Source organism: Lemur catta, chromosome 3 (assembly GCF_020740605.2).
Source record: "Lemur catta isolate mLemCat1 chromosome 3, mLemCat1.pri, whole genome shotgun sequence".
In the NCBI taxonomy this organism is placed as follows: Eukaryota; Metazoa; Chordata; class Mammalia; order Primates; family Lemuridae; genus Lemur; species Lemur catta.
The window spans coordinates 52,752,721-52,779,765 of NC_059130.1; the positions used below are offsets into that span (position 1 = coordinate 52,752,721).

General features: G+C 36.7%; 1 protein-coding gene and 1 long non-coding RNA gene across 2 annotated transcripts; both read right to left on the reverse strand.

Annotated features, from left to right (window-relative positions):
- Positions 1-1,572: 1,572 nt before the first annotated feature.
- LOC123635388 lies at positions 1,573-6,791 on the reverse strand. The gene is made up of 3 exons (XR_006734118.1): positions 5,920-6,791; positions 5,362-5,394; positions 1,573-2,816 (listed from the first exon to the last, which is right to left on the reverse strand). It is a non-coding gene; the product is annotated as an uncharacterized LOC123635388 (long non-coding RNA).
- Positions 6,792-7,061: 270 nt separating this feature from the next.
- DR1 (down-regulator of transcription 1) lies at positions 7,062-26,808 on the reverse strand. Its single transcript, XM_045547513.1, has 3 exons — positions 25,833-26,808; positions 17,007-17,170; positions 7,062-9,134 (listed from the first exon to the last, which is right to left on the reverse strand). The coding sequence occupies exons 1-3, from the start codon at positions 26,050-26,052 to the stop codon at positions 8,988-8,990; spliced, it is 531 nt and encodes a 176-aa protein (XP_045403469.1). The 5' UTR covers positions 26,053-26,808; the 3' UTR covers positions 7,062-8,987.
- Positions 26,809-27,045: the final 237 nt, after the last annotated feature.

Below are 27,045 nucleotides of genomic sequence, written 5' to 3' on the forward strand. Positions count from 1 at the left end.
TGAGATGACGATGATACAGTCTCTGTCTTCTAGAAGCTCCCACTATAAGCAACGGATTTGTAAACAAATAGATTATAATACAGTATGACAGATTAAAAAATAGCAATATGTACTACAGGCATAGATAATCAGAGAAAGGGTGACTACATATGAAGGCATCAGAGAAAACTTTACATAGGAGCTAAAATTTAAGCTGGATCTTGAAGTATGTTTAGAAGTTTGTCAGGTAAAGAAAGGAAAAAGTCATCCCAGAGTGGGGAGGAAGCATGTGCAAAGGTAGTAAAAGAGATAGCATTATTTAGCCCAGATTTTAGTACAACTAAGAGAGCGCAGAAAAGCAAGTTGAATTGTGCTGTGAAAGATACTTCATGTAATACTTAAAAGAGTTTGGACTTTATACCAAAGAGCAGAGGAGCCTCATATTCACATTTGTATTTCAGAAAAATAACACTGGTGGCAATGTGTGAAGAACAGACTAGGACAAGCAGAGACTGGCAGCAAGGCCAGTCAGGCAGCTACTGCAAGATTCAGATGAGAACCAATAAGGCTATGAAGTGAAGATTTGTAGTTGCCTAACCTCTAAGGCAGCATGACTAAAATACTGTAAAATAATTCCTATAATAATGCAGTATTTTTTCCAAGGATTAGCCTTATATATTGATAGCTGCTGACATGTCAGTACCATTGAGAACATAATCCTTAATTTCAAAATCCTAAATAATGAGCCACAGCTAGTAGATCTTGTTTCCTATAATAGTAAACTTGTTACTGGGATATGGAAAACAAGGTCTTTGCAATTAAAAAAATGTAATTTGGCCTTTGGTGTTTTGGAGAAAGCTTACTCCAAAAGATTCCAAAGCTCTGCAACATTTGGCTAAGGATGAAACTCTCAAAACCTGATGCCAGGTCACATTTTTCTATAAGCTTTCTTTAGTGAGTATTTTGACCAAAAGAAAGGTCCTGTATAAAGCCTATAAAATAAATTAACCTTATGAAATAGCTTCTCATATTCTGCATAACACTAAGTGAATCATTTAGACAACAGTGGGCAGAAAAAGGAAGCTAAAAATAATAACAGACATTAGCTCTGCTTCCTTAGAATGAGCTCTACAATTATCTTGCAATAGCACACAATTTGGCTATCCTCAGGCAGGCTTATCATTTTTTAAATGACCTTCAAATAAAGGTCACTTATTTCAGTATCCCCGTATCCGTTTCAGTATTCCCCAGAGTACTTTCAGGAAAAAATGATCTAGTGGAAGGAAAATAGTCCTTAGAACTACTTATATTGGGATTCAAATTCTGATGTCTCTACTTGTTAGATGTTATTGTATTATAGTCATCCTCAGTATCTGCAGCACAATGGTTCCAGGACCCCCTGAGGACACCAAAATCCATGGATGTTCAAATCCGTTATATAAAATGGCATAGTATTTGCATGTAACCTATGCACATCCTCCTGTATACTTTAAATCATTTCTAGATTACTTATAATACCTAATACAATGTAAATGATATGTAAATAGTTGTTATACTGTAGTTAAAAAAATTTGTTATTTTATTGTTGTATTATTATTTTTTATTATTTTTTCTTCCCAAGTATTTTCGATCCACAGTTGGTTGACTCTGTGGATGTGGATGTGGAACCTGTGGATAGAGAGGGCCAAATGTACTTAAGTTCTTTGAACCTTAATTTTCTCATTTACAACATGTTTATAATAAAGACATCTAATTGCATAAGGCCTACTATTTTATGTATAATGCAACTGCATATGTAAATCTAACACTATTAACTTCAGAAAACATACTCTATCCTGTGTAATATAATAAATAAATATTTCTGAAATAAGTATCACTGTTGTTCTTCGTATCTTAACCACACTACTATACCCCATTACATGAATTCTAGAAGGTTATTAGTGATATAAATATGAAGTTAACAGCATCTTTTATAGGCACAATAAAAGAAGTAAACTTATTAGAAGATACGTGCATAACCAGACAATTTTAAGCCTGGTCTATTCTCCTCTAGTAGTCAGAGGATCCTTAAATGCCTGAACAAGCATAGTTTCTTTATCCTTTGCTAGACATATCCTTTCTGATACTAGCTCTCTCCCTCCACCACCAGTTCCTAATAAAAATCTCTCAGTCACACTAAAAACTTATTCTGGCAATCCCTCCCTTCTCCCTGTCTATGTTAGTGACAAACGCTATTCATATAAAATATACAAAGGCAAGAAACATATAAGATAACATGAAATTTAAAGGAAACAGCATGTACTAAATTATTCTCCACACTCACTACATATACATAAGATAAGGAGTTTCATAATTTTTTTAAAATTGCATATTCATTGTCTATTATTTTTAAGGCTATGCCCGTGTTACCAGTCTTTCATTTTGGACTATGAACACCTACCCTCACAGAGTTGATGAGCAAATCAAATAACATCTGTAAATCTATTACATTTATTACAAAAAGAGTCCGTCTTCTTGGTTCATGTCACATTTATCATATACGGCATGTCCTTGAATAACATTGTTGTTATAACGTTGATCAGAAAAAAAAAGAACTTCTGGCTAGGGTGGAGCTTACACATTCTCCCCATGTCTTCATGGGTTTTCCTGGTTGCTCTGGTTTCTTCTCACATCCCAAAGATATGCATGTTAGGTGAACTGGCAGTCTACATGGTCTCAGCATGAGCAAGTGTGGGTGTGTGAGTGCACCCTGTGATGGAATGGCATCCTGTCCAGGGCTGGTTCCCACCTTGCTCCCTGAGATGCCGGAATAGGCTCTGGCCACTTGATACCCTAACCTGATAAGTGAGTTGAGAAATGAATACAAATTATTGTAAAATAAAAATCTGTAAACCATTAATATAATCATACAAATGCACAGCAATAAATGATGCGGTATGAAAGCGCTTTACAAGGCCACCATGTTTCTTAATTATTTTTGAACTGCCTGGTGATAGGAGGTGCTCCTTATAATTTTTGCTTTGTAAACTTTTTTTTAGAGACGAGTTTTCACTCTGTTGTTCAGGCTGGAGTGCAGTGGTACAATCATAGCTCAATATAACCTCAAATTCTTGGGCTCAAGTGATCCTCCTGCCTCAGCTTCCCTAGTAGCTAGGGCTACAGGTGTGTGCCACCACACCTATTTAATTGTTTTTAAAATTTTTTGTAGGGACAGTATCTTGCTATGTTGCCCAAGCTAGTCTTGAACTTCTGGCCTCAAGCAATCCTCCCACCCCAGCCTCCAAAGTGGTGGGTCTTTATTTAGAAGTTTGGTGATGTTTTTGTGATCAGAAATATGCTGTAGTAACTTAACTCTTGTTTATATCAATTAGCCTATGTAAAATTGGTTCTACTGTAAGTAATTTCACTTCAAGTCAGTTTCCAAGAACCTGTCTACATTAACGGAGGACTTACTGTGTTACAAATTGTCTCTGTATGTGCATTCCGACTACACTGCTTTCCCTATTTCAGCTCTCAATATATAAATCTGTGCACTCAAAAATAACAGGCCTATTAGGACTCAAACAGCTATCTGTATACCCATGTTCGCAGCAGCATTATTCATAATAACCAAAAGGTGGAAGCAACCAAGTGTCCATCAATGGATAAATGAACAAAATGTGACACATACACACAATGGAATATTACTCTGCCTTTAAAAGGAAGGAGATTCTAGGTCGAGCATGGTGGCTCATGCCTGTAATCCTAGAACTTTGGAAGGCTTAGATGGAAGGACTGTTTGAGGCCAGGAGTTTGAGGCTACAGTGAGTTATGATGCCATTGCACTCTAGCCTGGGCAACAGAGCAAGACCCTGTCTCAGAAAAGGAAAAAAACAAAAAAGGAAATTCTGATACATGATACATGTTACAACATGAATGAACATTAAAGACATTATGGTAAGTGAAATAAGCATGATTCTGCCTATACGAGGTATCTAGAGTAGTCCAATTCATAGAGACAAAAAGCAGAATGGTGGTTACCCAAGACTGAGGAGAAAGGGGATAATTGGGAGTTATTGTTTAATGGATACAAAGTTTCCATTTGAGAAGATGAGGAATTCTGTAGATGGATGGTGGTGATGGTTACACAACAATATGAATGTATTTAATGCCACAGAATTGTACACTTTAAACTGATTAAGGTGGTAAATTTCATGGTATGTATATTTAACCACAGTAAAAAGTTTAAGTAACATGCTTATTAAAAAATGTACTACATAGTAGTGAGACAGTATACCTGTTTCAAATTGGATGTGGTTAACACGGAGGTGGAAAAGCAGTAAGCTAGTAGAGAGATTTATAACTGGACTGGGCCCTATGGGGTGAAGGGATCAGCAGATGTGAAGTCAAGAGCCTCCTTTAAGATTTGACTTCCCTGGAAACACATTTCAATCCTGGGCCTACTCTCTCTAAATCACATTTCTTTTTGTCTTTCTCCAGTGACACTGTGTGCTGCTTCTAACAGAAGTTCAGTTTCATGGCCATTCCCTGAGTGCCCTATTCTAGAAGTAAAACCTAGATGTTTTCTAGGCAGTGGTTTTCAACAGCAGGCGATTTTGTCCCTCTTGGGGACATTTGGCAATGTCTGGAGACAATTTTGGATAGTCACAACTGGGTGTGGGGTGGGGAGGGATGCTACTGGCATCTAGTGGGTATAAGCCAAGGATGCTGTTAAAAGATCCTACAATGCATAGGATAGCCTCTCACATCAAAAATTAACTGGCTCAAAATGCTAGGTTGAGAAATCCTGCTGTAAGGCTTTACTAAGTTGCTTGATTTATGGTAGAAATTGGTCATAAGTTAAAGGCTTCCTCCTTTTGGATAGGAGTTCAAGGCTGTAGTTTGCTATGATTACACCTTGTGAGTAATCACAGCACTCCAGCCTGGGCAACATAGTGAGATCGTATCTCTTGGGGGAAAAAAAGTTTCCTCCTTTTATTCCCTACTTACTCTTCTCATTTATTTTGATGGATAAGGACTTACGCTGTCATTCTTTTCATGCTGGCCAAAGCTACCTATGATACTGTATATCCTGGGGCAAGGTGAAAAATAGAGGAGGTGGGATAGGACTTGAGGTCAAGCTGTTGGGGACACAAAGAAAAAGGAAAGAAAAAAATATCCAAGTGAAGACAGTGGAAGGCAGGGCCTATGCCTTCTGGATTGGATAATTCCTCCTGATGGTCATTTGGATACATATGAGTTAGCTAGATATAATTTAAAGACCTATATGAGGAAATATCATGCATTTTAATAAGGTTATAACCAAAATTTAAAAATTCAATTAAAAAATTAAACCACAACTAAACATATTGTTTATAAGCTTAACATATTATTTATGATTACCTAAAACTTGCATTTCTTCTGAGGAGCAATAACCTAATGAGTGTATAATAGTAATGTGTCAGTAACAAGATAAATACTTTTGCTACTATTTTCCTCTTATATGATATTAAATAACAATAGACCTGCTGTAGAAGTATGACTCATTTGGTATAATTTAGGTATTTGGAGAAATTCGTTAACAGTCTCAGGCTACTATGCCATTAGGGTAATTCATTATTACAGTACACACTAAAACGGTGCCTTCTTATAAACACTTTGGAAAACTGTTTGACAGAAAATACATACTAAAACTGAAAATATGCATACCCCATGACCCATCATCAATTCCATTCCTAAATATATTCAAGAGAAATGTATACACTCACCAAAAGACACACATAAGAATATTCTCCACAGCACTATTCATAATAGCCCACAATTAGAAATTTCTGAAATGACCATTAGTGGAAGAATGGATAACTTTTGGATATAATAAAATATGGATAAATAAATGGAACACATTACAGTAACAAGAATGAATGAACTATAAATACATGCAACAATATGGATGACTCTTACTTTGGTAGGTTGAATAATGGCCTCCAAAGACATCCAGGGTCCTAATTCCTGGAACCTGTGAATGTCACTCTAGATAGCAAGAGACTTTGCAGATATGATTAAATTAAAGATTTGGGATAGGAGGATTAACTTGATTTATCTGGGTGGGTTCTGAACATATAGGCACAGAAAGATCTGACTACAGAAGAGAAGATGATGTCACGACAAAAACAGGCTTTGATCATCTGGAAAGGACCACAAGCCCATGAATACAGGGAGTAACCAGAAGCTGAAAAAGGCAAGGAAACAGATTCTCCCTTCACAACCTCAAAAGGAACCAACCCTACCGCTGATAGCTTGATTTTGGTCCAATGAACTGATTTTGGACTTCTGATCTCCAAGACTGTAAGAGAATATATTTGTGTTGTTTGAAATCACTAAGTTTGTGATAATTTGTTACAGTGGCAATAGGAAACTAATATATTCACAAAAATGATGAATGAAGAAAGTATATTATGTATGATTACATTTATATAAAATTAGAACAGGCTAAACTAATCTATGGTTTTAGAAGTAGGATAGCAGTTACTTTTGGGGAGGAAGAAGATAATTTAAAATAGGGACAAGAGGCAGGGCTTCTGTGGTGCTCATAAACTCTGTGTTTTGATCTGAGGGCTGATGACATAAGTTTAATTTGTGAAAACCTTTATTTGTGTACTCTTCTGTGTGTATGGTATATGCAGTTTTAAAAATTGGTGTCTTTTCAATACTTATCAATCTGATAATCTGCTGAAAAACAGATATATATGCAAGGGGATGGAAAAATACTAAACAATAACTATTTCTCAAGAACGCTAAAGATTTTGTTTCTCTCTGTAAAAGACTAAAAAATATTTAACAACTGGAAAAATACTGACTTATAAATGCTAAAAAATAAGCTACAAGTAAAATACTGCTTAAGTAGCTTTGTTATGCTTCAATCCTAGGACCATAAATTACAAAAACACAAGTAAAGCCACATTTTCTGAAATAACATTAAACAAAGGAAAAAGGCAGGTACTATATGCCAAATGACCAAAATGTCTTTTGGGTCTAACATTCTTTAAACTAGTAAAAATGATAATAATAGAAATCTCTCTATAGATCATTAAATATCAAAACAATTTATAAAACACATCAGAATTTTATTGCTTGAAGAATACAGCATATGAAATCACAAGAATGTCAAAATAAAATGTCACTAGGCTTCAAACATATAACACATTATCAGATGCAGTAAAATATTAATTAACCTGAACTCTGCATCAGAAAAAAAAAAGGTGTGGGAAAATATCTAAGTTGTTTACTTAAGAAACAGATATGCTTAAAATACAAAGTATAAGGATGTGACAGTACAAATTAGAAAAGCCAACACTTATTAACTTATTATTTTTCTAGACTAGACTACCTTTGGTACTTAAACTTCTTAAAAAACAATTCCTCCTATCTCGTCTAAATGCACTTCAGGGATATGACATCCATGAAGTAATTTCAACTTAAAACATTCAGCAAAATTAACCTCTTTGTTACATGGGTAGAAGCATATTTAATAAACATATAGTATTTCCCTTTTTCTAAAACTGCAAAATATGATCATTAAGAAATCTAATACTTATAAAAGTTTACTTACTTAGCTCTCCAATTAAAATTGGAATCCTGGCAGCCACAATCTATTTTTGGCCTTGGTAAATACAGAAATTTAAATTATTTGGCAATTGACATAGGAATTTAATTACTTCATACTATCTTAAGCGACTTTTCCTTTCTGTTTCCAAAATATAAATACTATGCCATTTCTTCAACACACTGGATTCCTATAATCACTACTATACTTTATTTACTGGAACCAAATTAAAGCTTCTCTCTTTTAATAAGCAGGTTGAAACTATTTATGTTTCATATAGGGCTGATCAGTTATGACACACTTTCTTAAACAAAACCAATCTTTTTTTAAAGCTATCACTCAATTAAGATGAAGGAGACGATGCAATTTCAAAAGGTAGCACTGGACTCTAGGCTATCTAGTCAAGAAAATGTAAAAGTAATGCTAAAAACAAACAATAAGTACAACTACAAGTTAAATTAAAAAAAAATCCCTCTCGCATAGCAAGCATGCTCATTAACTTTCATTTCTTTCCCCCAACAAAGGTTTGAATATTCATGAACCTCAGTTAAACCAACAGAACCTAAGCAATTGCTTCACAAGTCCCACCTATATATCTGAATAATATAAGCATGGAAGGACTAAGCAAGTAATACTATTAACAATTACTGAATTGGAGTGAAACAGTAAGAATCATGACAGTCCTCAAAAATGGGCAGTCTTTGAAATGTCATAGTGTAGCTCAAGATGAATTATGCCATGATAAAACTTTAGTTTTTACCTCTACACAAAACAAAAACAATAAACATAACCCACCAAATTTATATAACTACTATTGAACATACTCCTTCCTAGCTTTGAATGTCTTGTTTTGAGGTTTTCTAAACAAGTATATTTATCTGAGCATATATATTTATTGCATATATATACACATATATATATACACACACACACTCATTTTAAAAGATGAAGTTCAGATACTCCAGAACTGAACTCTCTTCAACAACCTGATCCAACGTCTACTGATTCACCTAGTACCCCCCCAATAATTTAAAATTACCAATTTTTAGTTTAGTTAAAAGGGCAGAAGAAATGCAAATGCAGATTTAGAGCTTCCATATAAATTTCACTGTATTTTTATAAACTTGAAGTTTTCTGTAACACTGTTTATTGATCAAATAAAGGACTCACTGCTATCTAAAATTTCATAAACACCATTAAAAATTCAAAATTGATATTATACTGAACCTTAAATTTTCAATAGTTCAAAGAGACAGGTTTTACATGTATAGCACACAACAGATGAAACTTAACAGCAGACATCCCTAGAATACCAATGGCAAGTCCACCAAGATGCACACAAAATTACAGATAAGCATTTCTTTCACTGGTTTTTTTGTGCAGGGAAAAACATTTATAGAGGAAATAGAAACTCAGCTGGTGAATTTCAGATATCATCATCATCTTCTTCATCCTGAGAAGATCCTGCCTGATTGGATGCACTGGCTGAGGCAGCAGCAATCTGGGCTTGTTGGGCAGCTTGCTGCATTTGAAGCCATTCCTGTTGGGCCAATTCTGCTTGTTGCTGTCTAGCCTAAACACCAAAAACATAAAGACAAACAATAATTTTGTTTAAATCCACAAATACTTTGGTTAAACTTACACTCTGATTAAGCCAATTACAGACTTAGTCATTATCAAACTTGGATATTTTCCAACAACTATGTAATTCTCATATATCTGGAAAACATGAACTCTACAAGAAAATATAAATACAGATTCCTTTTCTGTCAACCACACAGGTCTAAGGAGTTTCCCAAGCTTGGTTCTCTATAGATGGTTCTCTTTTACGTCACATAATTTATGACCTTTGGTTCAACTGAAAAGGTTGACAGAAAAATCAGAATATTCTTTCTCTGGCTCCTTTCCTCTCTTTTCATTTCACTTGATTCTTCTGTCCCCTCAAATTACAATTTTGATATAAACATTTTTCAATCTGAAATTCATTTATGCAGTTTAAAATTTCTCTAGTACAGTACCTTTAACTCTTAGGGGAAAAGTTCTGGACATGAATGCTTGATATCTTTCTGGGTTTGAATTAAAATTTCCTACCCTATACATGCTCTCTCTTTCTCTGGGTCTCATTCCATCTCTTTATAAATACACACAATGTAAACACATAGAAATATATATACCCTTCCCATATAAACAGTAGTGAAAACATAACTGGTTAAAATTCATTTGTCTGATATATCCTCTATAAAAGCAACCACAGGATTTTAGAAATGAAAATATGCATACATATGAAATACACGCAATATCTAAGGCTCCTTCTCAATTTAATTTCACCTGTTAGCAGAAAAACCACACCAAGAAGGGAAAAATGAAACTGTTCTTGAAAAGGTCTTATAATTTCCCATTAGACTCTGTTAAAACAGTGTTTCTCCCTCTCTGCCTTTTCTCATTGTTCTTTAAATCTAGCTCATACCCTCGTTTATGCATAGCTAATTTCTAGTTATCATTTGAAATGCAAATCAGTTAGTCTTTCTTAACCTTTCTGGCCCAGATTTTGTGCTCTATTTCATATGCCATAATTCTCTATGCATTCCCAAATCTATCTACTTTGTTTTATAATTATCTAAGTTTATATATTTTTTTCTCCACCAGACTTGAGAAAAGAGATTGTTTTCTTATTCATTGTGGCATTCCTAACACACAGACCCTCAGTATTTTCTGAATGAATGAATGATGGGAAAATAGTGATGCTCAGCGTAACCTCTAACATTAAGATTTTACCTGTACAATCCTCACTTTTCTTAATAATCTGTCACAACTTTATTATCCAAACATTTCCAGATGAGAACTCTATCTAATCAGGTCATTATTTTCCTTAAAAAAAAATCATTTGTTACAAATTAAGTCCAAAGTTTTCAGCCTAGAGTTAATTGTCCTCTAAATTAGTGCCTACCCCAACCTCTACATAAAATTTTTCCCAAATATACACCATACTTTCTCATCTTCACTACCTTTACTCATGTTGACTTTCCTTCTATTTGAAATTTCCTGATTTTAATCTATTAAAATTCTGCCCTTCTTCCAAGTCAAACTAAAATACTATTCTCTCCTCCTGGTATTAGTCAGGAGATAGAAGTAGCATTAGTCATAGAAACAGAAAGAACTTAACATAAAGAATTGTTGTTGGGCACAGTGGCTCATGCCTGTAATCCCAGCACTTTAGGAGGTTGAGACGGGAGGATTGCTTGAGGCCAGAAGTTTGAGACCAGCCTGGACAACATAGGGAGACCTCGTCTCTATAAAAAAAATAGAAAAATTAACTAGATGTGGTGATATGTGCCTGTACTCCTAGTGACTTGAGATATGGAGGCAGGAGGATTGCTTGAGGCCAAGAATTCAAGGTTGCAGTGAGCTATGATCGCACCACTGCACTCCAATGTGGGCAACAGAGCAAGACGTTGTCTCAAAAAAAAAAAAAGAGTTGTTAACCAAGTATAAAACCAGTACTAGGCAACCGAAAAACCAAGAAGAAAACTAAGCTACAAGTGAACCCCAAAAATCTGATGTGATGTCTCCGTACATGGGATCTTTCTCATGAGAGTAGTCAGCCTCATAATATTGCTGTTAGTGTATCTATATCATACCTCCCCTACAAGACACTAAGTTTCTTAAGAAGAATGATGTATTCTTCATTATTGTATTAGGTCATTAAATATGAAATGTCTGATTTCAAATCAAGAGTATAGTTTATTATATCTCAAACAAGAAGCAGTACAATTAATCACAGTATGTGCCTAAACAAATGACACAGTTTTGCCATCTTAAGGGTAGCTTGTTTATGCCAGCAATGAAGAAACCTGGAGAGCGAGTGGTAATGAAATCGAGAAAGGCATTTTTCACAGCTTGTTGAGAATTGAATATTTTTTCTTGCAAGAAGTAGTCCAAAGCCTTGAAGAAGTGGTAGTCAGTTGGTGCAAGGTGTGGTAAATATGGTGGAAGACAGAGTTTCCAAGTCCAGCTGCTGTACTTTGAGCAGCGTTGTTTGTGCAACATGTGGTCGAGCATTGTCTTGCAAGAGGATTGGCCTGTCTCCATTCACCAATCTCGGCTGCTTAATTGTAAGCATCCTCATCATTTCATCCAACTGGTTGCAGTAGACATCTGCTGTAATTGATTGACCAGATTTCATGAAGCTGTAGTGGGTAATACCAGTGCTGGATCACCAAACAGACACCATTAGCTTTTTTGAATGAATATTCGGTTTTGGACTGTGTTTTGGCATTTTGTCTTTATCCAGCCATTGTGCTGAATGCTTATGATTGTCAAAAAGATCTATTTTTCATCACACGTAATAATACGGTATAGAAATGGTTCACCTTTATGTCATGACGGCAAAGGAAGGGAAGCTTCCATACAATTTCTCTTCTGATGCTCGTTTAATTCATGCGAAACACCCCTGTATCCAGCTTCTCCTCCTTGTCCATTTGTTTCAAATGGTCCAATATTGTTCGAATAGTAATGTCGAACATTGCTGCTAATTCCGGTGTTAGGTTGAGATGGATTCACTTCCACTACAGCTTTCAGCTCATCATTATCCACCTTGGTCTTAGGTCACCCATGAGGCTCATTTTCAAGATTAAAATCACTAGAACAGAACTTCTCAAACCTTGGATGTACTATGCATTCAATAGCCACATCCTTCCCAAACACTTCGTTGATATTTTGAGTTGTCTGCACAGCATTGGTTCCATGACAGAACTCACATTTGAAATAACATGAATTTTTGACTTATCCATGGTTTCACAAAAATTGCTCTTAAAAAAATTTGAAAGATAATCACAAGCCAACAAGTGCAGTTGAAAGACTGAGGAGTACATTCAAAATATAAATAAAACAAGTGTCAAAGTGAAATGTCAGAGATATCAACTGTCAAACTTAGTACTTAAGGAAATCGGACATTTCATACTCAATAACCTTACATCTGCAACACCATATATAATATGTGTTACATACAGTAGGGACTCACATGTTAATTGCATTTTGACTTGAAATGTGTTGATCAAAGGGCAAGAGTGGGGGAGTGGTGGTAGTGAAGAAGAAGAAAAGTTAGTACTTTGGGGAAAGTCTATCCAAGCAAGTATAGTATCAGAGACTAAGAAAGAGGTCTGTGTTAAATGTTATTTAAAAAAAAAAAGACTCTAGAGCAGTGAGATTTGAAGGTGGAAAAAAGTTACTGAATTTAGTGATTAGCTATCTATCTCTGTGGTAGCGTAGAAGTCAAATGCCAGGAATAAGTGGCATACGTTTTTAGAAGATGATAACACAGATTTTTTTTTTTAAGAGATGAGGTCTCACTATGTTGCCCAGGCTGGAAGTCTATGGCTATTCATAGGCATGATCACAGTGTACTGCAGCCTTGAACTTCTGGCCTCAAGGAATCCTCCCACCTCAGACTCCAGAGTAGCTGGGACTACAGGTAGGCTCTACCTTGCCTGGCTAATAACATAGATTATTACAGCAAAAGATGGAAGGGTTTGGAGGAGCATAAGGAGATACAGAAGACCCACATATGGTTAAAGGCAGAGAGGAAGAAGTGAGTAGGGAAAAGATTAAAGATATCAGAAAAAACATGGGCGAGACAATTTTTTACAGTACACAAAAACTTGCTTAGGAAATTAGAAACCAAATATTCTAATAAGTATTTTCACCCATTTTTACAAAGAAACATGGAATATAGTTAATTCTAAAACACTGGCATATTTACTTTTATGGCTGGAATATCCAAAGAGTTCAAAATCAACTAAGAGTTCTTCACTAAAAATATTTCAAGAATTCATAAGAAAATGATAGGGCAAACCAAATGTGTGAATTTAATCAACTTAAGAATACTCACTTTGTGGCCTTATCAACTACAACTAGGTATACTTTTGTAACATGGAAAAAAATTCAAATAATTTCAAGTCTCTAAAAAGTTTTTATTGCAAAGGTGTTTGATCTTATAATTTATCAAATGGTCTGCAAAGTCATGTACTAGTTACATTTCAAATTTAATTGACTTTTAGGTACCATGCCCCCGTATCAGCTCTCATGCCTTTCTCTGAACATAAAAGCACTCCTATATCTTTAAATATTGGTTTTTTTGTTTTTTTTTTTTTTTTTTTTTTGTTTGTTTGTTTTTTGAGACAGAGTCTTGCTCCGACGTCCAGGTAGAGTGCTGTAGAATCATCATAGCTTACTGCAACCTCAAACTCCTGGGTTCAAGCGATTCTTCTGCCTCAGCCTCCCAAGTAGCTGGGACTACCCATGCCTGGCTAATTTTTTCTATTTTTGGTAGAGATGGGGTCTCGCTCTTGCTCAGGCTGGTCTGGAACTCCTGACCTCAAGCAATTCTCCTGCCTCAGCTTCCCAGAGTGCCAGGGGGTGAGCCACCTCACCCAGCCCTTTAAAAATAATTGTTGAGCCAGGAGCAGTGGTGAATGCCTATAGTCGTAGCTACTTGGGAGGCTGAGGCAAGAAGATCACTTGAGCCTAGGAGTTTGGGGCAGTAGGATGCTATGATCACACCTGTTAATAGCTGCTGCACTCCAGCCTGGGTAACACAGTAAGACCTCGTTTCTTAAAAAAAAAAAAAAATTATTGAATGGTACAATTTTAATCGCATTTATTTCCACAAATTAAAAAAATTTCAGTGATATTTGTTCTAATTTGTTTTTTTGCCTCTTGCCTCCCACCCAAACCATTCCAAGTATTTTCCTTCTAAAATGGGAATGTGAAAGAGAGGTAAGTAGGCATATATTTCCTAATTCACTTCTTTTGGAGATTTTAATTATGTTTTAAGAGTCTCACTCCCACACACTAAAATGACTCATTTTTAATTTGCAGTTAACTTTAAGTTTTCAAATACTTGCTACTAGCTTAAAATGAGGCTGTCATTGTGTTAGTATTTAAAATAAAGTCTAAAAAATGAAACAAAACGAAAGTGATAAAAAGATATATCAGTTCCTCTCATGTTTAGAACTTAAGTACTTAGTGCTCTAGGGAAGAAGTACTAGATAGCTCCAATAAGTTTACTTCTTCACTTGCTGTCCTCACAAGAGCAAAGAAATACTAGGGATATTCACCCACATGCCAGGGTAAGAAAAGAGGGAGATAAAGAGAAATAAAGAACAGATAATAGGCATGGAGTGGTGAAGACAGATGTGGCAGCCAGTCAATTATGTCTTTACATTTTGCCCTGGCAAGAAGAAAGCATATTCTATTTAAAAGTTCCATAATAGGCCGGGCGCGGTGGCTCACGCCTGTAATCCTAGCACTCTGGGAGGCCGAGGCGGGTGGATCGCTCGAGGTCAGGAGTTCGAGACCAGCCTGAGCGAGACCCCGTTTCTACTAAAAATAGAAAGAAATTATCTGGCCAACTAAAAATATATATAAAAAAAAAAAAAATTAGCCGGGCATGGTGGCGCATGCCTGTAGTCCCAGCTACTCGGGAGGCTGAGGCAGGAGGATCGCTTAAGCCCAGGAGTTTGAGGCTGCTGTGAGCTAGGCTGACGCCACGGCACTCACTCTAGCCTGGGCAACAAAGTGAGACTCTGTCTCCAAAAAAAAAAAAAAAAAAAAAAAAAAAAAAAGTTCCATAATAAATTTAAGCAGATAAAATGGTAGCTAGAGCATGGTATTATAGAAAGAATACAGGTTTTGGAGTCAGAAGACATGAGTTTAAATACAGACTTCAACACTTCCTAACTATCTAAACTTACCTGTTTTATTTAAGTCAACCTTTCCCAGGAGACTAAGCTCTATAATGATAGGAACCATGTCTCTTGTTGACTGTTGTAAACCTGGCATCGAGTACAATGCCTGGTAAATAGTGAGAACTTTAGTAAATATCTGTAGAATAAATGAATGAATAATTTCATACCAGTTTCTCCACTTCTATTTATTATGTAAATAAATATAATAAAATTTATATCATTTCATAAAAAACTCTGTAAGGTATGTAAAGTATCCAGCAGAGCCTCTTCTTTTTTCCATCAAATAATTAATTTGGCACCCTCTAGGTGATTTACAATAGCAGAGAATCAACAAATAAGCCATTAATACGTTTTTGTTTTTTGCGTCAGGGTATCACTCTGTCACCTGGGCTCTAGACTTCAGTGGCCTCATTCTAGCTCACTGCAGCCTCAAACTCCTGGGCTCAGGCAATTCTCCTGCCTCAGCCTCCCAAATAGCTAGGGCTACAGGCATGCGCCACCATGGCCACCTAACTTTCCTATTTTTTGTAGAGACAGAGTCTTGCTTTTGCTCAGGCTGTTCTCAAACTCCTGGCCTCAATTAATCCTTCCGCCTTGGCCTCCAAAAGTGCTAGGTTTACAGGCATGAGCCACCATGCCCAGCCCCATTAACATTTTTAAAAAGTCATTACTCCTTCTTTGATACTTCATATTCATATGGATTATAACACTGTTTGCATGTGTTTATGCCTGCTTTGAAGGCTTTTCCACTTTAGTTCCTATCATGAGTTGCTATGAGAATTAAATGAGATAATATAGGTAAATTACTTAGCAATGTAACACATGGTTAGAACTCAATAAATGTTAGCAAGCTTTTATTGTTCTCATAAGTTTAAATGCTATCTGGTGTCGGACTGCCTAATAACACTTAAGACTCAAATGCTTTTTGGTATAAATCAGACTGATTGTTACAGCTACAGAGAGATTAGCTATGGAGCTAACCTGGAAGAGTTTACCTAAAATGACACTTCCCAGTTCTAATGGTTACTACAGCATCTCTTCTATTCAACCCAAAACTGCCTTATAATTTCAAATGAGAGGCCAGAACTTAATAGGGAAAAAGCAGCCTCACCTATACTTTTCCTTCTTCTTTTTTTTTTTTAAAAAAAGGGATACTAACTTGTTTCTAATCCTTCACAGACTAGGCATTAGGATTTTGACAAGAAAGAAGAAAGGTTTTCTCCCTTTCTGTGCTCTACTGGCATTTAAATTATTTTAAAAAATTAGTGTGTTTTAAAGGTATACTAAAGAATCTTTGCCCAGGTTCTATGTTGCCCAGCCTTGAACTCCTGGCCTCAAGTGATCCTCCTGTCTTAGCCTCCCGAATAGCTGGGACCACAGGCATGTGCCACCATACCCTTCTATATACGCTTTTCATGCTTTTAAATAGTCATTCTGTCTGAAAAAAAATCAAAGTAAAATCTTAATAGTTATTTGGAGTTTTTCTTTAGAAAACAGATTGTTGCAAATATTTACTTTTGCATAAACCAGAGTCAAACTGGACAGCTCTAGACATGGGATTCTATAATCAAACGATTACTTAGAAAAAGAATCCTCTGGGTACATACGTTGACTTAGGAAGGGATTTCGGAAATCAGTATGATTTCTGCTAGCAAACAGGGCAGGATTCAGATGAAAATAATTTAAAATGTATTACTTACTTTTGCAAATAATTCTTGTTGCTGTCTCAATAATTCTTCTTCAGGAATGCCAAGGTTTTCCAAACGAGAACTGGCCTTTCTTCTTTTCAATGCTACCGTCTTGCATTCTTGTAAGACTTCTTTTACTTCACTGATGTACGAGCCAAAGCCCAAACTTTCTAGAGCTAGAAAAATGAAAATATGAAAGGGTGATAAAATACAGCTTTCCCCCCATCAATGGAACATGAAGTTTTTACGGGTATTTCTTTAGGGAAGGGGAATGTTTTTGCTGTTTTCTAATAATTTTACCTATTTTATAGTTGTACAATTGGGTGGCTAAGACAATTTTTTCATTTTGCTTAGTATCAGAATGCAAGTCAGTTAAAACTTAAGTAACATTTCCAGGCATACACCTTCACTTTTCCTTTTCCTTCTGACTAATTTTTAAAAGACTAAAGCATTTCCTGTGAGGAAAAAAAAAAAGTCCAGTGTAAGAACATGGGGTTTTAGTAAGAAAACATTTTTCCTATACCACTCATAGTAAATCAAATAGCATGAAGTCAGTCACTTTCTCAAAGAACATAAAAAAGGCAAATATTTGAAATATATTTGTAAATTACATATTTTGTAATTAGACTGATAAACGCATTCTCTACTAAGTTTTAATAGGATAGGATGAAAGACCAGGTAAGTTTTCTTTTGTCTAATATACCACCAGGAAGCTATTTTTAGCTTCAAACTACCAAGTTTAAGAAATACCAGTGGAAATAATTCATGAAATTCAGCATTTATAGTGAGCCAACAGGTTTCTCTTGAAAATAAAACTTAACAGGAAGTATTATAAAAACATTTTCAAGTGATGTCGCAGAGAAACTGTGATTAAAAAAAGCTATAAGGACAGAAGAAGCATTAATTAAAAATTTTCTTTATTTTTTTCACATTTAGAAAGAAAATTTTACAAAGGAAACAATGCACACTCTAAATGCCTTCTGTAATCCAGAAAAGATAAGACATAAAATTTCCTTTGGGTTCATAGTATTTAAAATTATATTTTAGGCTAGGTGCAGTGGCTCACACGTAATCCCAGCACTTTGGAAGGCTGAGGCAGGAGGACCGCTTGAGGCCAGGAGTTTGAGACCAGCATGGGTAACACAGTGAGACCCTGTCTCTACAAAAAAACTTAAAAAATTAGCCAGGCATGATGGCCTGCACGTGTAGTCCTAGCTACTTCAGAGGCTGAGGCAAGAGACCACTTGAGCCCAGGAGTTCAAGGCTGCAATGAGCTATGACTGTGCTACTGCACTCCAGCCTGGGCGACAGAGCAAGACTCTGTCTCAAAAAAAAAATACAAAAACAAAAACAAATTATATACACACATATAGTTTTCTACATGTTGACTAATGCCCCAAAGGCATATTGTGTTTGCTGACCCTCAAAAGTGATCTTCCTGCCTTGGCCTCCCAAAGTGCTGGAATTACAGACGTGAGTCATTGTGCCCAGCCCAAAAGACATATTTTGTATTCTGAACCAATGATGAAATATAGGTAGTGAAGAACACAGTAAATTAATTTTGCTCATCAGTTCTCATAGTCTTTCAACAATTACAGTGAACCAAACTGCTTTCAGCACAGATGCTCTCAAATCTAACTTCTGAGATTTTACCAAATATACTTTTACAAATCTACTATGCAAACTATGCAAATTGTGATTTCTAAGACATTTTTAATTGATTTACAACTTTAATTATTTGAAATATTATAAGCTGTTTTCATCAACCTTCTTTAGAAATAATCTGATGCCAAAAGCAGAGTACCATAGTATTATCTGAATTTTAATTAAGTTAACTGGTCTCCCCCCCCCCCAATTCTCTAAAAACCTCAGAAAGGCATTACTCTGAGTTCTGTATATCAAATTCATCACCACATAATTCTGACTTTGAGGAGCTTGAAATATAGTGGAAAAATAAGTGAAAACTTATAATAACAGACTGATTTTTTTTTTTTTGGTGTCAGTGATAGCCCAAGTTTTTGTACTATCTTTTCTTTTTTTAAAGGCACAGAGTATTTCAATGAGATTAGCTAGAGACAATACCAAAAGAAAACAAGTGAATGGTTTATGGTTTCCCATCATTATTCTAAAGTCTGATTTCCTTAGTCCTATGCTAAGGTTCTCCATGATCTAGCCCCTCTTGCTTTTTTCCACCGTTACTTCTGCCATTAAATCCCTGTATACTTCTGCTAAATCTGACTGCTCAATGTTTCCCACCAAAAACCATAGTTTCGCACATTCATGCTGACGGCAACGAACTCATGGCACTGATCAAGCCCCATCTTCAAATTAAGTTTGCCTGACCCTCTCAGACAGATATAATCTCCCACTTTTGAGGTCAAACAGACCTTAGAACTGAAACTTGACTGTCACAGTATTTGTATAACCTTAAATCTGTTACTTAATATCACTAAGCTTCAATTTTTCCATCTATAAAATGAGAATAGCATTTATTTCTTAATATCAGCCTACAACCAGGGTCAGTTAGTTAAGCATGAAGGCCCTAAAGCCAAACTGCCAGGGACTGACTCCCAACTCTGCCTCCTATTAGCTGTGTGACCCTAGATAAGTTCCTTTACCTCTGTGCCTCACAGTTTTCTCTCCTCTAAAAAAGAATAACAACAGTACCTACATATCATTGGATCAGGTTGTTGTGAAGAATAAATACATTAATATAAATAAAGAGCTTAGAACAGAGGCTGCCCCACAGGAAGAGCAAAATAAAATATTTGCTATTATATTGTTAGTTTTAGGGTTGTAGGAATCAACAAGTAATTAATACGAGGCATTTAACATAGTGTCTAGCACATAACAAACATTTAACGGACTCAGATTATATATTACTCAGCTTTTATTTTTTTCTCTTACATTTAAAAGAATCCCCTAGATAAGTATACAGGACCTAAATAAATGTATAGCTGTACATTATTACATCTAAATTCAAGTTGAGCAAGTATATTTTATAATATTAAATTTACAAAATTAACAAATCAACACAATGGAGAGACAACCTTTAAACAGCATGGATTAGTAGGCTAGACATTAAGAAAATTCAATCCAAACTACCATTAACCATGGAAAGCTAAGAACACTGTTTTCCAAAAAATTTGCAAGCAGGTCCAAGGTTAATATTTAATATTATTCAAAGAGTTTCTATATACAAATACTGCACTCTCAATAACATAGTTCAATAGGAACAGTCATAAATTTAATATCAAAAATTACACTGACTTTAAATTTTAAACAAATTGTGGCTACCAGATATCAATAACTGGACGTGGTATCTTCTAAACAGGAAAGACAATTTTATATCATTTGTTACCACGTAGGAGCAATCATTTCCATTTTACACAAACTATTGAAGGATAAGGGAAATGGCTCCTAAGCAGGGCTACCATTTACAGTTGTGCAGACAACACACAGTATCAGAGGGCCATTCGTACTGTAACATAGATTTGTATGTTTACTATGACACTTCTTCTGGCAGATGGTAGTAATGGTTTTTTGTTTTTGTTTCCTTTTGGAGATAGGGTCTCACTCTGTTGCCCCGGCTACAGTATAGTGGCAACGATCATAGCTCATTACAATCTCAAACATCTGGGCTCAAGCAATCCTCCTGCCTTAGCGAATGGCTGGGACCACAGGTGTGTGCCAACATGCTTAGCTAAATTTTCTATTTTTTGTAAAGATGAGGTCTTCCTCTTGCTCAGGCTGGTCTCCTGACTTCAAGCAATCTTCCTGCCTAGGTCTCCCAAAGCGCTAGGATTACAGGCATGAACCACTGTACCCAGCCGGTAGGAATGGTTTTTAAGGAAGGAGTGCCTTTTTCTAATTTGTACAAAGGGACCATATGGATTGTTGATGGCCCTGCCTCTAAAGGATCTCATCAGAGCACAAACCAAAAAAGGAAAATATCTTTTTTAAAAATCTGTGGGTAAAACCAACCACATATCACTGTCTGCTATCCTCTGCCATGTATCTTAAAACTATACCCAGAAAAGTCCATGGTGTATATTGGGGAAAAAAATACTTAGCACATTTTTCAACTTAAAAGATAGATATTAACAAGACAGCTATGTAAAAAACAAAAAAGGGTAGAAAATTCCCCCAAGCAACAATAATCTTTTTTTTGAGACAAAGTGTCACTCTGTTGCCCAGGCTAGAGTGCCATGGCATCAGCCTAGCTCACAGCAACCTCAAACTCCTGAGCTCAAGCAATCCTACTGCCTCAGCCTCTCGAGTAGCTGGGACTACAGGCATGCGCCACTATGCCCCGCTAATTTTTTCTCTATATATTTTTAGTTGTCAATATAATTTTTCTATTTTTTCTAGTAGAGACAGGGTCTCACTTTTGCTTCAGGCTGGTCTCGAACTCCTGAGCTCAAACGATCCACCCGCCTCGGCCGCCCAGAGTGCTAGGATCACAGGCGTGAGCCACCGCACCTGGCCCAACAATAATCTTGATACAGGTTTATGTTATTTTACAAAGTCACATACTCCTGAAAAGTTCTGTTATAACATGAATTTGTATGAATCACTTTATACTTTGAATGCATAAAGCATGCTTTTCATTAAAAAATTATGTGAAATACAGAACCTATATAAAATACTATATTAATTAGCATTCTCTAATTTCTCGATTTTCTTTTGTTTCGGGGGGAATGTATTTCACTTAAAATACATTAAGTAAAAAATGTTATTTCACTTAAAATACATTACGAGGAGGTAGCCAAAGTGACTTCCTGGCTCATTAGCCTGGCAAAGGTTTCTGAAGATCCTTAAGAACCATATCTTCCTCCATGGTATCACTACTCCTCGGAATCTTGGACAACGAGAGACTAATGGCAGAGAAGAAACTGAATGTCATTCATCTTTATATTCTTAGTGTCTAGCACAATGCCAAGTACTTAGCAGTTTTCAATAAGTAATTATTGGGTGGCAAAAGGAAAACAAAAACAAAAAATATATAAATTTTAAGGAAAATAATAATAAAATCCTAATTTGAAAAGTACCTGATTATGTGATAAATTGTGCAATGCAAATTACATATGACCCTCCTTTGGAAAAAATATTTGTATTAACGATTTAGGCAACATAATATATTATTCTCATTCATTCCCCTTATCATTACAACTTCTCTACAATACTCAACAGCTCCTCTGATTTCAAAACTACTTCACATTCACTTTCCAAAACAGACTGTGGTTTAAGATTTAGAGCAAAGCTACTCAAAGTGTGGTCCATGGACTTGTGCCAGAATTGCTCCTAATGGCTGCAATAAGTTAAGTAAGAAAATTCAAAGTCAGCATTTGAGAACCTTTATAGCAACTTGACACAGTAATTTTATGTCTACTGAATCTAATAATGAAAAACAATAGAGTTTTTATCTTTTTTTTCATTTCGTTTTTCTAGTGATCCATTTTTATGGCTTTTTACTAAGGTACCAGTGTGAGAAGGACTGGAATAAAAAAATGTCCTTCAACATAGACAGCTTGGAGCAACTCAATGGCTGTAGAACAAATTCTCAGAGACATTTTCAAACTTTTACTACTTTCAGTTACTATTCTTACAAAAGTAGGGAAAATGTAGCAAGAGACTAAAAACGCAGGAAGAAAACAGTATTTAAACAATTCTTATTCATATTTTACCTTTGCAAATGATATCATGATATAAACAAAACAGGCCTTTAGCTTCATATTTTAATCAGTATCACTACAAATTTTTAAATTATTTACTGTAGCTTATTTAATGTAAGGTTCTCTACCCCTGACTGATTCTCTCAATAATTTCAAGTTACACCTGAAATCAAATTTTATACATAAATGGGGAAACCTTAGTTAACAGATCTACCTAAGTCCACACAATTTCCAGTGTACAACTTACAGCTCTTGATTCTCAATATCAATTCTTCCCATAATGCAACAGAACATGGTAGAACTCATTCAAGAATATGGGTTCACAAAAACAGCAATGAAATAAAAGGAACATCTTTTATAGCTTAGAATTCCCTCTATTCATTTATCTGTGCCCTGCAATAAATACCAAGTTTACCTTCTTAAATTTAAAATAAGCAAAACAGAAACAAGGGTTTTCTTTTTACCTAGTTTATGGTATTTCAGACTTACTGGTGATAAAATTATTTCAACCTTAACTTGCATTTTACAGAACTGCCTGAAGATGCTTAATTTGTCCTGACACGATAAAGCAAGGTGGCAACTGAACAAATGAAATGTCCTGAAGCAAAGTCTAGTTCATTAAATTTATTATCAAAACCCCAAACTTCAATATGTGAGAATCAGACGGGCGTGGTGGCTCACGCCTGTAATCGTAGGCCTCTGGGAGGCCGAGGTGGGTGGATCGCTCGAGGTCAGGAGTTCGAGACCAGCCTGAGCGAGACCCCCGTCTCTACTAAAAAAAAATAGAAATAAATTATCTGGACAACTAAAAGTATATATAGAAAAAATTAGCTGGGCATGGTGGCGCATGTCTGTAGTCCCAGCTACTTGGGAGGCTGAGGCAGTAGGATCGTTTAAGCCCAGGAGTTTGAGGTTGCTGTGAGCTAGGCTGACGCCATGGCACTCACTCTGGCCCAGGCAACAAAGTGAGACTCTGTCTCAAAAAAAAAAAAAAAAAAAAATATGTGAGAATCATATTTTAAAATGTACATTATTATTTCACTTGGATATATCCTACATTTCTAAATAATCAATGCTGATAGAAAAGTATAAAAAATGTCATATCTACCATGATTAATCTGTTACAACCCACTTTAAACATCTAAAATATATACCTTAAGCATTTTTTTTTTAATTTTATCCTCCCCAAACAAAACTTCCTTGAAAAAATTAAGCAATAAGAGATTACATAAATGTACAAAATCTACTCCCCCAACTGGGGAGAATTCTTGGGCAAAAATGCAGATTCTTATCCACTTAATAATAGCAATGTTACAAGGAAAAAAGGTAAATTTACAAGACTATAACAGGTTGAACACATGATTTTTTTAAATTAATAAATAATCCTTATTACCCAAAGAAAATGCTCTTTCACTGTAACTGACTCATATGTTAAACTGAATTTAGCATATTCCAAAGTTGAACTATTTAGCATACTGCTTGCTACAGCTGCACTTCTATTCCATCATGTCAATCAGAAATCTAAATATATCCTAGAAAAGAATAAACTCTCCCCAAGAAGACAGACTGTAATATGTTATTAGATTTTTGGAATGATCCCCACTTGTGTGGAGTAAACAAATGTTTAGGCAGAGCCTGTTGAAATCTTTTGCAATTTTCATTAGAAAGGCAATGTTGATAAAAGGTTCTTTTTCCTTTTTATGAGTTGTAAAAGGAAATTATAGCTATCTATGTTGGATAATCTTGTGAAAGACTTATGACAGCAATCACACATACAATGTAAAAATAAAAACACAAGAGGAAAAATAGACAACTTGGCTTTCATTTTACTTGCTAAAATATAAATACTAGCTTTAAGAATCAAATATACTTTTTCCTGGGGATTTCTCTCCTTATGTACTGAAATGGCAAAGTATATTTTAAATCCATCTTCAGGATACCATACAGGATCAAAAATGAATCATTTAGTCCTTTTGTCAATACTGACAGTAAAATATTGGATGTGGTCACTATGAGCAGATGTGCTCTCTACATCATAATAAAAAAGTCACCTCTTAAAAAGTTATAAAAATTAAATGGTAGACAACTGCCTACCAAAATGATTAAAATTAACCATGCCTTTTTTTCTGACCTCAAAAGCAATCAAGAAATTGTTAGAACTTTAATATCACCTCAAAAAGAATGCAACTCTTTCATAAGAGTACACGTAAAAATCACAGAAGGTAATTCCCAAAACATTATAACCAGTAAATATGTCTCCCCTCTCTAAAACCATCAGAATACTGTCCCTCAAATCCCTATTACTGGACTAAATACTTTCGAAGATAACAAACTGTTGAACTTTCAGAAGTGCTGTTCAATACAAGCTTAAGTGTATACAACCAAATGGAAATAGCAGCAAGAATGGACAGGGAAATGTTCCATTAAAAAAAGTACACAACCTTTCAACCCAAGCTTTTAAAACTTATCTCCATAGAATAAAGCAAACAATGTAAAAGCAAAAAAAAAAAAAAAGAAGAGATTAAAGAACACTTTTCTTACAGATTAGGACAGGTGTGCTTTGGTAACCTGTTGATAAATTACCACCATCAAACCAGTTTTAAAGCAGAAAATACACTCTCTTAATTCAACACCAATAAGCTTTACAACGTTGAACACATTCATGTTAAGAATTTTTTAATTCATGTGTTCAGAAAATCAATCTTTTCTCTACATTGGTGAAAAGGTCAGGTGGGGAAGGAGTGCTGTCTCCACTCATTCTTGAAGTTTCTCCGTCTGAATGTTAACTTTCCAAGGGAGAACTTCTGGGTTCCTTTCTCAGTTGTCATTATCTAAGTTCAACTTTAGGTAGGCAATTCTTGTTACTTCAGCTTACCTGGTTGTAAACTGAGACCACTATTAACTTAATACTTTATGTTTTGGGGATGTTAGTTGTCCTAAATGTTTGCACTCCTTACTTTATTCGCTGGATGAAAAGTACCTGAAGAACGCTACACAGAGATTTTTTTTAAGGCACTGGCTGCCTTCATGTTCGTTCGAGTGACTTTTTCATTAACACTACTTACCGGTGAAGAGGAATGAAGGCTTTGACAACAATGGGTCACGCAACTAGCAGACTGTCCCCCTGGACCCTCATTTAAACCATATCCTACACATGCCTTACCTTGAATGACATGCTCTGGTGAGATGGTCTTCTTTTCGGATTTGTTGCAAATCTCATTGGCTTCAGAAGATATAAGGTGAATGAATTCTGTGCAGCAGTTCACCACCAGCTCTCGCGCATCGTTGGCCACCCGGACATTGGGGAGAGTCTCTTTGATCATTTTATTGATAGCAGCTCTGGGGATAGTGAGATCATCATCGTTGCCAGACGAGGAAGCCATAATACCTTCCTGTCTCTCGTGCCCCGGCTTTTAAAAACTCCCCGGCTCTGGTCCACTCCTCCACGGAGATTTCTCAAAACGCTGCACTAGGAGAGTGAGCCGGGGGCGGGCAAGGGGGGATGCTCTGAGAAGAGGTTGCAGAAATTGAGGAAGGGGGAGGAGCAGGCTCGAGAGAGCGGGGAACACCCGAGTGTGTTAGAGGTTTAGGGTGAGTTTGAGAGGAAAGTCGGGGGCCTGAAGATTCTGGGGAGAGCACTGCCAAGGTTGGGGAAGGGAAAACAAGGTGGTCCGGAAATTTGAGCGGCTGGGGAACCACCTTCTTGCCTCCTCAGAGGAGCGGGCGCTGTCGCCTAACTGGTCCCCAAAGGCGCCGGAGAAGAGGAAAGATCTAAGGGCAGTGGCCTAGCCGCAGAACAGGGCGGACACCTAGCGGGCTCGGCTCTACAGAGCCGGAGCCCCCGCTGCCGCCGCCCCCAGCAGCCGTTGCCGCCGCCTCGGCCAAACCATCCTTCAGACACCGCGCCGCCGCCTCACAACATGTCGGCCGCGGCCGCTGCTGGAACGGCGGCCGCCGCCTGGGAACGAATATGGACAGAGCCAGGCACAGTGGGAGTCGCAGTGGCGGTCGCCGTGGCCGTTCAGCCCGAACGCAGATCTTGGAAGTCGAAGCGGCGGCAACGGTGGTCCCTCCAGAAGCCAGAAAAGGTTTGCTGGAAGCCGCTCCCGACACCCTTTGCGCCACCGGAAACCTCGTCTCCCCAAGTTCCCCCCTCCCTTCCAGGCCGACTTCCGGGTGTGGCTACGGCCACCCTTCCCCCACCCACGCCGGCGGGAACCGCCCGTCTTCGGTGCCAGCAGCTTCCGCTTGCTGCTGTGGCGGCACGCGCCTCGGGATCCCTTCCGTTCGTAGGGGCACTAACCGGACAAGCGCGCGCCTCGCGATACCGGAGAGGCCCAGGCACGCTCTTGCTCTGGGGCTGGAGCGTCAGACCC